General features: G+C 41.9%; 2 protein-coding genes and 1 long non-coding RNA gene across 3 annotated transcripts; all 3 read right to left on the bottom strand.

Annotated features, from left to right (window-relative positions):
- Nucleotides 1–1,704: 1,704 nt before the first annotated feature.
- On the bottom strand, nucleotides 1,705–12,864 carry LOC126946452 (uncharacterized). Its single transcript, XR_007722658.1, has 2 exons — nucleotides 12,794–12,864; nucleotides 1,705–2,762 (listed from the first exon to the last, which is right to left on the bottom strand). It is a non-coding gene; the product is annotated as an uncharacterized LOC126946452 (long non-coding RNA).
- LOC126946440 (CAAX box protein 1) lies at nucleotides 4,226–5,068 on the bottom strand. Its single transcript, XM_050776732.1, has one exon. It carries the CDS (start codon nucleotides 5,066–5,068, stop codon nucleotides 4,442–4,444), a length of 627 nt encoding a protein of 208 aa, XP_050632689.1. The 3' UTR covers nucleotides 4,226–4,441.
- Nucleotides 4,226–5,385, bottom strand: RTL8C (retrotransposon Gag like 8C). Its single transcript, XM_050776738.1, has one exon. The coding sequence runs from the start codon at nucleotides 5,383–5,385 to the stop codon at nucleotides 5,044–5,046; it is 342 nt and encodes a 113-aa protein (XP_050632695.1). The 3' UTR covers nucleotides 4,226–5,043.
- Nucleotides 12,865–15,231: the final 2,367 nt, after the last annotated feature.

The following is a 15,231-nucleotide window of genomic DNA, read 5'->3' as shown; positions in this document are numbered from 1 at the left end:
TCAATTTGAATGTACATATCCTTTAACCTTACATTCTCTACACAAGCAGCCCAGAACCACTTTAGAATAAATTCTCATCCTTAAGGTTTCTTGCTGAATGTGAATGTGGCCCCCAAATTTGTGGGTGGTTACATCTGAATTTTTTTTTTAATGTTTGATCCTTGTATTTTTTCACAACATCTTATGGGCAGGTATTCCTTTTTTCTTTCACCATTATACCTGGTAACTTTGCTAACTCATTGTTTAAATATACTTATATTCTTTTGGGAAGTTGGGAACATCTCAATGTTGGAGACCTCCTTAAATTTTGACAAGGTCTAAATTCAACTTTGCTGTTGTCTTCATCCCTAAAAATGTCATTTAATGCTCAATATCTGAAAGGTGATTAATAGGCATTCATATTATAAGTTAAATATTGCTCTCTATAGAGGCTTAAAAATGATTTTTTAAAAATCCCTAGCTGTATTACTTTTATACCTTCAGACACCAACTATCTCCACCAGCCCCATGATTTGGGGGATGAGAGAAGGGTGTGAAAGTAGAATTAAAAGTATTCCGATTGTCTCAATTATGGTAGGGCAGAAGAGAGGGAGAAAATAAACATTTTGTAAAAGCCTTACCTTTTTGGTGATAGAGGTGAAACAGGACCCTACAAAAAAAGGAATTTTATTGTGGGAAAAAGTATTTATTTTTGGGAATATTATCTTTATTGAAATTAAAGTTTTAGTAATGATAGAGGCAAAAAAAATTCCCTCACATTACTCATGAGAATATAATTTGTAAACAATTGTTCTGGAGTGAGATTTTTAACAAACAGTTAAAATCGTATGGCCTTTGATATATACATTAGTTTTAGGAATCTATCCTAATGATCTTACCAAAACTGTGTTTGCTTCTAATGTGAGTAAATATGCAGTCCTCCACTCAGGTTGCAGAACGGGTACTATTGCAGTCTTTAGCCCAAGACCCAAATTAACAGGCTTACTATAATTTCAGGGTTGTGAAATCCTAAATGTTCTCTTTTTGATCATGTGATAATACGCTCTCAGCAGCCTAAGACATAGCAATAGCCACAGCAGGGAGAGAAAAATAGGTTCCAGGATCAGCTAGGCACTATGGCAGGGCCTCTGCAAGCAGTGGGCTAAAGGGGACAGGCATTAGAATTGGGGTACTGCCTCAGGGTTGGAAAAGAGGGACCCACTAAAGTGAGAGTTGGGGGTAGAATGAGTTTGGTGACCATCTGTTAAGGAGCAGTAAGAAAGTGGGTATGAAGAGGACTGGGGACGAGTGAAAGAACGTGGTACAACCGTCAAGAGGGCCAAAAGCAGCGGTGTACAGGGAAGAGAAAGAGCTCAGTTCTGGGCCGGCAGCTAAGAATCAAGCCCAGCAGCCTTCCCTGAACCACGTTCTCCATCATCATAAAGTCAGGGATCGTTCATGCACATAAAGTCCAGGTACTTTCAGTATTGGGTCCGTGATGAGCTTCAGTGGTGGTAAGACAGAGGGACTTTGATTGCCCTCACCAAGTTTTGAAGGCTTTGTACACTCCTTTTATTCTTCACTGTTCAGATGTGATCATTTCCCCATGTCATTAAATAGTTTGAGATCATCATGGCCTTTCATTTTACTTTATTTCACCGGGTATGTATTCTGACTGACCTTTGTCCATCCCATACTTGGTCCCAATAGATTTCATACTTTTCATTTTAGGCTCTTTGCTGCTCAGAACTGCTTATTGCTGTACCTGTGTAGTCTGAGTGACCTTCATGATGGAAGACAAAACACTGCTGCAATATCTATAGAAGCAGGCAGGTCATCAGACCTCCGCAGTGGCACCTGGAGGAAGCATCCCTACGTCTAGGACTTCTGGTACTCAATCTCTCAGCCTACTCCTTTGGTCCTCCAGCCTCCTAGTGACAGGCAAATCAGGGACACTCACAAAGGGTCCCTTTGAAATCCCCTTCCTTACTACATCTCTGCCTTAAGGTTGACTCTGTGTACAGGATTGCACTTAGGGCACTGGGAGTAAGTGGGGAGTGACCTTTCACTAGTATATTCTACCAGGATTCCCCTGAGAACCAAGGTCTCAGGGCACTGAACCATCCAAAGCCTACTTTGTTCCCCTATTAAATCTTTGTAGATCTAAGCGTCACAAAAATTTGGGTAAAGTTATCTTAATTATAGGTTTCAAGTCATTACTGGTCCCGATCATCAAAAGAAAGAGGTTAACTGTATTTCTGTTCTCTTTCTTACATTCATCTTCCATATTGTCACTTTTTATGTTTCTCCATCCTTTGGAGGTAAGGCCTCTTGCTTGGGTATTGATCACATTGCAGAGAATGAAGTGAAGGAAACAAACAAACAGTGACAACTGAAAAGGTGAGACTGCAAAGTAATACAAAAGAACCCCTTCTACTCTTACAAATGCCATTCCTTTGTCCCTTTATGAAATCCTGTGAAGATGTTCATGATTGTGAATTATTACCCTACCCAAGACATTTGCAGCACAAAAGAGGACCCTTGAGATGATAAAACTAGCATAGATCAAGGAATAATTCTCATTCTTGTAGGAGGAAGAAAACTGCTGGGCATCGTTGTTGAGGGAGGTGAGGAGTTACTGACATTGTTCAAAGGATACCCAGAAGGTCCCTGCCCATTCTACCTACCTCCAGAGCCAGTGGACAGAGAACACAGGGAATATGCTGGACCTACTCAGTAATGTAAACTGCTTCCAAGCACTTTTCCAACCACTTCAGCAGAATCTGTGTTTAAAACCAAACAGTGAATATGCTTAACACAATCTTCCTTCATACCCATCCAGGAAGGTGACTGTCAGCACCTTGAACTGGCCTTCATGATTAGCCCAGTTTCAGTTGTTTTAAGAGCCCTATAAATCATAAAAACTTTATTTTATTAGGCAATTTGAATTGCATCTCTGATTTCAAAAAGATTTTGACCTATTATATGCCAAACTACAAATTAATGATGTTTCCACTACTTCTGGGAATACAAATATTATCACATACATAATACAGATAATAATGTACCTCCACCTCCACATACAGCCCTATGAATCACTGCTGAGTGGCAAAATTTCACCTATTTAAATGAAGAGAGAGAAGCAATAAAGTAAACAAACATAAAAAACCCTTGTGATCTATTCCTCATTCGTATGCTCTGGAAAAATAACACGTATTAGAAATGGGGCAGAGAGGCCAGGCGTAGTGGCTCATGCCTGTAATCTCGGCACTTTGGGAGGCCAAGGCTGGGTTATCATGAAGCCAGAAGACTGAGACCAGCCTGGCCAACATGGTGAAACCCTATCTCTACTAAAAATACAAAAATTAGCCAGGTGTGGTGGCACGTGCCTGTAGTCCCAGCTACTCAGGAGGCTGAGGCAGAAGAATCGCTTGAACCCAGGAGGCAGAGGTTGCAGTGAGCTGAGATCATGCCACTGCACTCCAGCCTGGGCGACAGAGCAAGACTCCGTCTCAACAACAACAACAAAAAAGGCAGAGAGTTGTTGACTGAGTGCTGCCCTACAAGCCCACCTTAGGATAATCTGCTTCTGTTGGGATATTGAGCTTTTCCCAGAGATAGATGGGGTGGCAGAGGCATGTTAGCACAGTAGATTTCAAAGATTCGCATGCAGAGATACGTTGAAGAGAATTTTTTTTTTTTTCTGCCCATTAGGGAAGGTGGTAATTGTATTGTGTTTCAGGTCATTCATTAAACAAGTTTGTACCTAAATTAACTACAGTTCTGCATTCCTTTCTCCACCACCTACCCAATTAAAGCAATATAAATGTAAATGCTTTTTCTGAAGTATCTAAGCCATTTTGCTGGTTCCCTGATAATGCATTAAATAAAACTGTAAGAAGTGTTCACCAACAAATGTGTGAGATGCATGGCTTGTAACCACTTGGGGTATATGCTTTCAGACAGTTTTTTGGAAAAGAGGGAAGAAAAAGCACCCTATCTGACTGTTCCTTATCTTATCTTGGCCACAGTCAGATTAAGGTTCATTTCCTAAGGGGCACAAAACTTGACTTGTTTACAACATTAATCGTCTGGGATTAGTCACCGGTGGGATCTCCATTTGCAGGACACCACAGGACTCTGTGTCAACATCAACCATAGCGTGGCAGGACATATAGTTTTTGAACAAGATATGGACCCCATTTACAGAACCAGGGAGGGAAAAGTGCCATATTGACTGAGACCATTTCTTTTCAATAATGTCTGACATTTATTGAAAATAAGGAAAAGACTTTCTCCAGGTAGTGTATTAGAGCAGAGCAGAATGCAGGGGTTACTGTGTTGAACAAAAGGCACACATCAGAGAGACAGTTGCAAACTCAGAAAACTGGGTTATAGGCAAAACTAACTGGTCCACAAGAGAAAATGAGAGACTCGATTTGGCTGCCAGGCACACCTGGGTCTAGGCTGGAACACAAGAGGTTTCTGGGGGTGGGGAGGAAATAGGTCTCGCTGAAGGTGACAGATCCCTTGGGGGGCCAGCTGTCTGGATCACTGTCCAAGGACTGTGGCCAGCCCAGATACCTCCGAGGTGAGTCCAGATCACTAGGAGCAGCAGTCTGTCAGTGGGATGCGATGGATGGCGATGGCAGTGGCAGCGCAGGTCTGTGGGCAGAATGATGTAGTCGTCTGGCAGTCTGGTGGGGAGGAGGGGGCTTGGCAGCGGCGGCAGTGGGTGGTCTGTCCAGTGTGTAACAGGAGCCCAGCTTGCAGCTGGAGCGCAGGACAGCGTCCAAATGTGCATGGGAGGGGCTGGCTGGCTGGAAGGAGAGGGCGGCGGCTCGCTCCAGAGTGAGGCCCAGGGGCGGCAGCAGGAGCCTGGAGCGCTATTCCTGGAACAAAGGCAAGCACTACGCGGGAGGGGACAGGAGCGCAGGGGACATCGCGGCGGCTCGAGGGGGAGGGAGGTGCGGAGGGAGGGCGCCTGTGGCGACCCTGGCGGCGGCCAGTAGCACAGCGGGCCCTCCCCAGAGCACCCGCCCCCAGGCTCGAGGGTCTCCCGGCCTAAAAGTCCTCGTCCTCCTCCCATCCAAAGACCCGCTTCATCTCGGCCAGGAAGCCCCGGTAATCATTGAGGAGGGGGCTCTCCTTCTTGATGTAGGGGATCACCCACTGCAGGGCGGGCCCCGTGAGGCGGGTGATGAGGAACGTCACCTTCAGGGCGTCGCTGGAGAATGTGTTCTCGTCCACGAACATGTAGGAGCCCGTCTGCACGATGAACTCCGGGAGCCGGTCGGTATCGCCATCAAACGTCTCGGGAAAGGGAATCGGGTTCCTCCAGCGACGCGTCGCAGGTCGGATCGGCAAGGCCAGGAGGGCCTTTATCAGCTGCACCCGACCGTCCATCGCTGCTCTTCGCTTCGCTGGACGTCAATGGGCTCCACCCGGCTCTGCAGAGGTCGGTACCGAGGCGTCGCCGGAAATGCGTGTCCACGAAGGCCTGCCCAAGCTAGGGTGGGCGGGGCCACGAGCGGGGCTCCAGCCCTCTCATGGACTCCGCCCACAAGGCCGGGTGTTCCCTAGTACGCAGGCGCGTCGTGGGGCACACACTTGCGAAGAAGGGCCTAAAGCCCTCAAGGAGGCAGGGTCCTATCGGAGAGGCTGGGCTGAGGGTTCCTAAGGTGGCGGGACGGGGAGCAGGGGAGGAACCAGGGAGACCTGGTGGTGTACGGGGCGCGAGGAGCTCGCTCCAAGGGTATGTTAGGGGCCCTACCTAGTTCTGGTAGTTGAGGAGTCCTCCCGCTGCACTGGTCCCCACCTCTCATCAGCCCTTGGGTATGCATTCGGGGAGCCTTGGCCCTGGACGCCACTAGTATGAGGTTCTGTGAACACATTTTCCTGCTCCTTCTTGCGTCTCTCAACCAGATTATTGGCTCCCTACTTTGCAACATTAATAGAGAAGCCCCACATATTAGCAAATATAATCCAGAGCAGCATGTTCAAAGAGTAATGCACCACGCTTGAGGGATGGATACTCCATTCTCCATGATGTGATTATTAGGACCTAGTATTTGATAGCACAACAGGATGACTACAGTCAAAATAATTTAATTGTACATTTAAAAATAACTGAAAGAGTGTAATTGGATTGTTTGTAGCACAAAGGGTAAGTGCTTGAGGGGATGGATGCCCCATTTACCATTATGTGATTATTATGCATTGTATACCTATATTAAAGCATTTCACGTACCCCATAAATACATATACCTATCATGTACCCACAAAAATTAGAAAATAAATTTTTAAAAAGAATAATATACCACAAGCAGTTAATGTAAGGAGAGTTAAATATTAAGAAATCTCTTAATTTGTTATAAAAGCTGCCCTCAGTTCTCTGTCACGTTGCCCTGTCTCTAGGCAGTTCACTACACTGCAGCTTGTTTCTTCATGGAACAAAGGGAGAATGTTTCTCCTTGAAAGATGGAGTCATGTATAAACTAACATAATCATGGGAGTTCATCACCTTTGCCACATTCTCTTGGTTAGAAGCAAGCCATAGTCCCCACCTACACTGAAAGGTATGACCAGGATATTGGGATGTTGGGGGCCACCTTAGAATCTGTCTGCCATAGCATGGATATACAAATTTGGTGATCCATTCATTTGTTGGAAGATATTTGGCACATTTACAGGTTTTGGAAATTACAAATGAATCAGCTATAAGCATTTACGTACAGATTTTTGTGTGAGCACAGATTTTCATTTTTCTAGAGCAAATTCCTAGAGCAAAGATTTATGTCATATGGTTCCCATTAAAAACTCTCATCAAACTTAAAAGGGAACTCCTAAATCTGATGAAGAGCATCTACAAAAATCCTACAGCTGTCATACTCGAAGGTGAAAGCCTGAATGCTTTTCACTCTTAGATCAAGAACAAGACACATAGAGGGGAACAACACACACTGAGGCCTATCAGAGGGTTGAGGGTGGGAGGAGGCAGAGGATCAGGAAAAATAACTAACGGCTAATAAGCTTAATACCTGGGTGATGAAATAATCTGTACAACAAACTCCTATGACACAAGTTTAACTATGTTAACAACCTGCACTTGTACCCCTGAACTTGAAAGTTAAAAAAGACGAACAAAACAAGTACATATGCCCACTCTCATCACTTTAGTGCAGTATTGTACTGGAGATTCTAGACAGTGCAATGAGGGCAAAGAAAATAAGGAAAGGAAAAAGTAATAAAAGGCATCTAGATTGGACAGGGCAAAGGCAGACTTTTGTTATTCATACACACTAGGATCGTGCATATAGAAAACAGATTTTCTAAGATCAACAAAAAGTACTAGAACTAAGAAGCGAGTTTAGCAAGGTTGCAGGACATAGGCGAATATACAAAAATCAATTGTATTCCTAGTAACGAACAAGAGAAATTTGAGCTAGAATTTTAAACACCATAAAAACATAAAAAATGTTAGGGTTAAATATGACAAGAGAGATGAGACTTGTACCCTGAAAACTACAGAACATTCCTGACATATATTACAAAATATCTGAGTAATGCAGAGATATATTTATGGACTGGAAGATTTAATGTTGTTAGTATATCAATCCTCCCAAAAATTGATATATAGATTCAAAGTCCCAGTGAGTGTTTTAACATATAAAAAACAACTAATTGCTTCTAAAATTTGTAGGGAAATGCAAAAATATATATATATATATATATATTAGCAAAAACAACTTTGAAATAGAAAAAATAAGTTGGAGGACTGATAATATTTGATTTCAAGATTTATAATAAAGCTACTGCAATTAAGACAATGTGATATTGTTATCAAAATAGACAAATATAGTCATCCCTTAGTATTTACAAGGGACTGGTTCCAGGATCCCTGCAAATACCAAAATCTGAGGACGCTCAACTCCCTTATATAAAATGGTATAATATTTGCGTATAACCTATGTATATCCTCCCATATGCTTTAAATCATATCTAGATTACTTATAATACCTAATACAATACAAATTCTATGTAAATAGTTGTTACCTCATATTTTTAATTGTACTCTTTTTCTAATTTTTACTTTTATTTCAATAGTTTCTGAGGTACAGGTGGTTTTTTGTTACATGGATAAGTTCTTTAGTGGTGATTTCTGAGATTTTAGTGCACCTGTCACCCAAACAGTGTACACTGTACCCAATATGTAGTCTTTTATCCCTCACTCCCCTCCCATCCTTCCCCCCTGGATCACCAAAGTCCATTGTATCAATCTCATGCCTTTGCATCCTCATAGTTTAACTCGACTTCTAAGTGACAACATACAATATTCGCTTTTCCATTCCTGAGTTAACTTCACCTAGAATAATGGCCTCCAGCTCTATCCAAGTCGCTGAAAAAGACATTATTTAATTCCTTCTTATGGCTGAGTAGTAGTACATGTTGTATATATACCACATTGTCTTTATCCACTCGTTGGTTGATGGGCACTTAGGTTGGTTCCATATCTTTGCAATTGTGAATTGTGCTGCTATAAACATGCATGTGCATGTGTCTTTTTCACAGAGTGACTGATTTTTCTTTCCTTATTTCCCAGTAGTGGGATTGCCGGATTGAATGGTAGTTCTACTTTTCGTTCTTTAAGGAATCTCCGTACTGTTTTCCACACTGGTTGTACTAATTTACGTTCCCACCAGCAGTGTAAAAATGCTCCCTTTTCCCCACATCCATGCCAACATCCATTTTTTTTAGACTTTTAAATTATGGCCATTCTTGCAGGAGTAAGGCGGTATCTCACTGTGGTTTTAATTTGCAGTTCCCTGATAATTATGTTATCTTCTAGAATTAGTGATGTTAAGCATATTTTCATGTTTGCTGGCTGTTTGTGTATCTTCTTTTGAGAAATGTCTATTCATGTCATTCACCCACTTTTTGATGGGATTTTTTTTTCTTGCTGATTTTTTTTTTTAGTTCCTTGTAGATTCTGGATATTAGTCCTTTGTTGAATGCATAGTTTGTTAATACTGTCTGTCTACTCTGCTGATTATTTCTTTTGCTGTACAGCAGATTTTAGTTTAATTAGGTCCCATTTATTTATTTTTATTTTTGTTGCATTTGCTTTTGGGGTCTTGGTCATGAATTATTTGCCTAAGCCAATATCCAGAAGAGTTTTTATGTTATCTTCTAGAATTTTTATCGTTTCAGGTCTAAGGTTTAAGCCTTTGCTCCACCTTGTTGAATTTTTTTTATAGGGCAAAAGATGGGGATCCAGTTTCATTCTTCTACATGTGTCTTGACAGTTTTCCCAGTACCATTTATTGAATAGGATGTCCTTTCCCCAAATTATGTTTTTGTATGCTTTTTTAAAGATATGTTGGTTGTGTTTGGCTTTATTTCTGGGTTCTCCATTCTGTTCCATTGGTCTACATGCCTATTTTTATACCAGTACCATGCTGTTTTGGTAACTATAGCCTTGTAGCATAACTTGAAGTCAGTAACTGCGATGCCTCCAGATTTGTTCTTTTTGCTTAGTATGACTTTTGCTATGTGGGTGCTTTTTATTGGTTCCATATGAAATTTAAGATTGTTTTTTGTACTTCTGTGAAGAATGATGATGGTATTTTGATGGTAAATGCATTTAATTTGTAGATTGCTTTGGGCAGTATGGTCATTTTCACAATATTGATTCTTCCCATCCATGAGCATGGGGTGTGTTTCCATTTGTGTCATCTATGATTTCTCTCAGCAGTGTTTTGTAGTTCTCCTTGTAAATATATTCTACCTTTTTCATTAAGTACATTCCTAAGTATTTTTATTGAAGTTGTTATAAAAGGGATTGAGTTCTTAATTTGATTCTCAGCTTGGTCATTATTGATGTATAGCAGCAAAAATCCTCAGTAAAATACTAGCTAACTAAATACAACAGCATATCAAAAAGATAATATGTTATGATCAAGTGGGTTTCATACCAGGGATACAGGGATGGTTTAATATATGCAAATCAATAAATGTACTATATTTATTGGAAGTCAAACTATTGTTGTTCACTAATGATATGATTCTATACCTAGAAAATCCTAAAGACTCATCCAAAAAGCTCCTAGATCTGATAAATGAATTCAATATAGTCTCGGGATACAAAATCAATGTATACAAATTATTTTTTATTATTTTTTTCCAGAATATTTTGATCAGCCGTTGGTTGAATCTGCAGATGCAGAACCCATGGATATAGAGGGCCAACTGTAGATGAATAGAATTGGATATGTAATTCAGAAATAGACCCACACATATATGGATAGCTGATTTTTGTAAAGTTTTGTAAAGGCAATTCAGTGGAAAAGGGATAATCTTTTCAAAATGATGCAGGAAAAGTTGAATATTCATTTACAAAAAAATTAATTTGATCTATATCTCATACCACATGCAAAAATTAACTCAAAAAGGTTAATAGACCTAATGGTAAAACCTAAAATTATAAAGCTCCTAGAAGAAAACAGGAAAAAAAACCTTTTGAAACCTTGGATTAGACAAAGATTTCTTAGCTATCACAACAAAAGCACAATTCTCATAAGCAAAATTTGGTAAATTGGACTTCATCATATTAAAAAGCATGTGCTCTTCAAAAGACAATGTTAAGAGAATGAACAGAGAAGGCACAGGCTGGAAGAAAATATTTGTAAATGGCATATATAATGAAGATTTGAATACAGGATACATATAGAACTCTCAAAACAACAATGTAAATGTCAACAACCTGATTTAAAATGGAAAAAATATCTGAAGAGACACTTCACTAAAAAGGATAAATGTATGACAAATAAGCAACAAAAAAGATGTTCAGGGACATACGAATTTTATGTTTCTTAATAGTAGGAAGTAAAATCAGTCAAATGCATTTTCTGTGTCTATGTGTGTTCTGTGTTCCCTAATTTATGCAGTTAGGGAATTGCAAATTAAAACCACAATCACACCTATTAGAATGGCTGAAGTAAAAAAGAAAATCAACAAACGAAGAACCCAGAACAAAACAAAACCTGACGATACTGAGCGTAAATGAGTTTGCACAGCAACTTAATCTTTCATATATTGCCAGTGGGAATACAGAATGTTAGCAACTTGGGAAAACATATTTGGGAAACAAGTTTCTTTCATCCAATTTTACACACTATAATTCCTCCTCCACTGAGATGACCACTATTCTGAATTCTATAAGCATTTAGCTTTGCCTATTTTTAACACTGATATAAAGTGAAATCCTAAAGTATATACAAATTTTGTGCCTCACAACTTCTATTCAGTGTAACATCTGTAGCACTCCTCCATATTGCTGTGTGTACTAATACAGAGTTCCATTGTATGACTATGCCATAATTTATTTATCCATTTGCCTAATCTAGTAAAATATAAAAATAATAATATGCCATGATTAAATGAAATTATCCCAGCAATGCAATGTTGTTTTATGAATCAAAAATCAATTATAACTACCGTGCTAACTAAAAGGAACTGTAGCAGACAAAATGGCAATCCCCCAAAGATGTGTGTGTCCTAATTTCCAGAACCTGAAAATATAAAGCAAGAAGGAATTAAAGCTACAGACAGAACAAAAGTTGCTAATCAGTTACACTGAAAATATGAAGATTATCATCGATTATCTAATCATATGAACTCTTAAAAGTGTAAGATGAAGGCAAAGAGGATTAGAAAGAAGCCACATGAGAAAAATTTGACACCCACTATTGCTGACTTTGAAGAGGAAGAAGGTGGCAATGAGCCAGTAAATATGGCATCCTCTACAAGCTGGGAATGGCCCTCATATTACAGAGCAAGAACACAGTACCTCAGTCCTACAACCACAAGGAACTGAATTCTGCCAATAGTCTAAATGAACGGAAAAGAACTTATTTCATAGAATCTCCAGAAAGGAACATAGCCTCCCAATACCATGACTTTGGTCTAGTATGACCCATATGGAACTTCTGACCTACAAAACAATAAGATGATAAATTTCTGTTGTTTTAAACCACTAGATTTGTGGTAATTCATTAAGACAGCAACAAAAAGCTAACACAAAGAGAAAATCCATAGGACACATCAATAGACACAGAAAATGCATTTGACTGATTTCATTTCCTACTATTAAGAAATAGATAAAATTCATGGAGGGTATCTTGTAATTTGGAGGAAAGATATATCACATTTAGTTGTACTGGTAGGACACTTTTACTGAATGGCCTGTATGGATGTTTCACAAATATGCATGCTACTCTGCTCATCAGGACTTACATAACCTAGTCAACCCAACTGCGTTGAAAGTATCTATGGCAAACAAGTGATCAAGGTACACATAATCAATAACAAAATATATTACATCATGAACACCTTGATTTGATAAACTAACACACAAAATCTTTGCTGTAGTATACCTGGCAAAAATAACTCATTCTAATCATGAGAAAACATCAGAGGAAAGCAAATCTAGGGGCATTTAAAAAAATTGTTGACCAATAATTTTCAAAAGTGTCAAAGCCGAGGATTTGCAAAGGAACACGGAAGGGCAGATAGCATGGGACAAGGGATAGATATACCAGGCTGACTACTCAGCTTTAAAGAATTTCTAGGCTTTGCTCTCCAAGCACAATGGGCTTAGACCTCACCAAAAAAAATCTTCACTCCCCACCCACCTAGAAAGACTTCGCCCCACCCCTACGGTGCGACCCCGCCTCCTCGACCAGTTAAGCCAGTCACCACATTTCCCACCACCTGCTCCGCTGGGTGCCCCGGGACTCCCTGGCGCACTACTGACCTCAAGGCCTTCTGGGCAGAGCTTGCCAAAGCAGCTGGGCCCTTCCCATGGCTCCGCCCATATCCCGGCTCCTCCTCCCCCGACCTGCACTTCCCGCGACGCCCCGGTGCAGCCCCCCCGCCAAGCCCAGCGCAGCTCAGCTAAGCTCAGCCGAGCGAGCGCGGCGCGATGGACGGTCGGGTGCAACTGATGAAGGCCCTCCTGGCCCGGCCCCTCCGGCCCGCGGCGCGTCGCTGGAGGAACCCGATTCCTTTTCCCGAGACGTTTGATGGCGATACCGACCGGCTCCCGGAGTTCATCGTGCAGACGGGCTCCTACATGTTCGTGGACGAGAACACGTTCTCCAACGACGCCCTGAAGGTGACGTTCCTCATCACCCGCCTCACGGGGCCCGCCCTGCAGTGGGTGATCCCCTACATCAAGAAGGACAGTCCCCTCCTCAGTGACTACCGGGGCTTCCTGGCCGAGATGAAGCGGGTCTTTGGATGGGAGGAGGACGAGGACTTCTAGGCCGGGAGACCCTCGAGCCTGGGGGCGGGTGCTCTGGGGAGGGTCCGCTGTGCCAGTGGCCACCGCCAGGGTCTCCACAGGCGCCCTCCCTCCGCGCCTCCCTCCCCCTCGAGCCGCCGCGATGTCCCCTGCGCTCCTGTCCCCTCCCGCGTAGTGCTTGCCTTTGTTCCAGGAATAGCGTTCCAGGCTCCTGCTGCCGCCCCTGGGCCTCACTCTGGAGCTGGCTGCCTCCACCCTCTCGTGCCAGCCCAGCCCCTCCCATGCACATTTGGACGCCGTCCTGCGCTCCAGCTGCACAAAGCTGGGCTCCTGTTACACACTGGACAGCCCACTCACAGCCGCCGCTGCCAACCCCCCTCCTCCCCACCAGACTGCCAGACGACTACATCATGATGCCCACAGACCTGCGCTGCCGCTGCCATCGCCATCCATCGCATCCCACTGACAGTCTGCTGCTCCTAGTGATCTGGACTCACCTCGGAGGTATCTGGGCTGGCCACAACCCCTGGACAATGATCCAGATAGCTGGCTGCCCCTCAGGGGGCCTGTTACCTTCAGAGAGACCCATTTCCTCCCCAATCCCAGAGACTTTTTGTGCTCCTGCCACATGGCTGCCAGGGCTCAGCTGTGCCTGGCAGCTAAATCGAGTCTCTCATTTTCTCTTGTGGACCAGTTAGTTTTGCCCGTATTCCATTTCTCTTCTGAATTTGCAGCATTTTCTCAGGTGCTTTTTGATCAACAAAATAACTTGTTTCTTCTGCTCAACTCCTTTATACTACCTGGAGAAAAATATTTTCCATATTTCCAATAAATGTCAGACACTATTGAAAAAGAAAGAGTCTGAATGAATATGGCACCTTTCCCTCCCTGGTCCTGTAAACGTGGTCCATGTCTTGTTCAGAAGCGATATCCCCTGCCATTCAGTGACTGATGTTGACTCCTGCATTATAAAACATCTAAGATAGAGTCCTGTAGTAACCTGGGGATAGTGTCCCCACTGGTGATCATTCTGTCCCGGATGTTGAATCCTCTAAACCAGTTAGGATTATCCCAAGCCTCTTAGTAAATGAATGGTTACCTCATTTTGGCCAACATTGTGAGAAGTCAGCCAGCAGGCCCTTGGAAAAGGTATCCTCAGCTCCAGAAAGTGGATTGAAAACACAATTCCCAAATTGTTACAAACCATAAATCCCACACAGATTATTGGTGAACAGCTGTAAAATTTTATTTAACCCATGATTCAGGGAACCAACAGAATTATATAGGTGCTTTTCAAAAGCATTTATAAATTCTTGATTATGTAGGTAGTGGGAGAAAATGCAGAAATGAGACTGTTAATTTAGATACAAACCTGGTGATGACCTGCAGGACAATAAAACTATATATAAACTTTCCTAATAAGCAGGAAAAAAATCACTTCTTATGGTTTAGCTGCAGTTTAATCTCTTAGATTTACAGTACTGTAAAAAGCTTATGCTTCCTCACCAACTGTTAGTGAACAAAGTTAAACATACTAATCAGGTGAGCCACAGGTAGACTTATTGGACAATGTTCTGGTATGGTGTGAAAAGGCTGTGCAATCAACTTTTTGCCCCATTTCTAACTGTTGGTGATTTTCCAGAACAGGGAATGAAAGAATGAATCCTACCAGCATTTTTTTCACTGTTTTTCTCTTTCTTAATTTGAATAGATAAGCTTTTGCCATTTAGTTTAGTCCCTTTTGTGCTGCCATAACAGAATGCAACAGACTGGATCATTTAAAAAGAACAGAAATTTATTTTCTCATAGTTCTGGAAGCTGAGAAGTCCAAGATCAAGTCACTGATATCTGGTGAGGGCCTTTTTGCTGAGTCCTCACACAGTGGAAGGTAAAAGGGCAAGAGAGGATGAATGCCAAGTTCATGTGACAGGAGTGAAGATAGATAAACC

Source organism: Macaca thibetana, chromosome X (assembly GCF_024542745.1).
Source record: "Macaca thibetana thibetana isolate TM-01 chromosome X, ASM2454274v1, whole genome shotgun sequence".
Classification (NCBI taxonomy): domain Eukaryota; kingdom Metazoa; phylum Chordata; class Mammalia; order Primates; family Cercopithecidae; genus Macaca; species Macaca thibetana.
This window is presented reverse-complemented; position numbering and strand designations above follow the sequence as displayed.

Bases quoted from the DNA above. Each gene is read 5' to 3' on its own strand.
- LOC126946440 (XM_050776732.1), bottom strand. From the start codon at position 5,068: ATGGGAGGAGGACGAGGACTTTTAGGCCGGGAGACCCTCGAGCCTGGG.
- RTL8C (XM_050776738.1), bottom strand. From the start codon at position 5,385: ATGGACGGTCGGGTGCAGCTGATAAAGGCCCTCCTGGCCTTGCCGATC.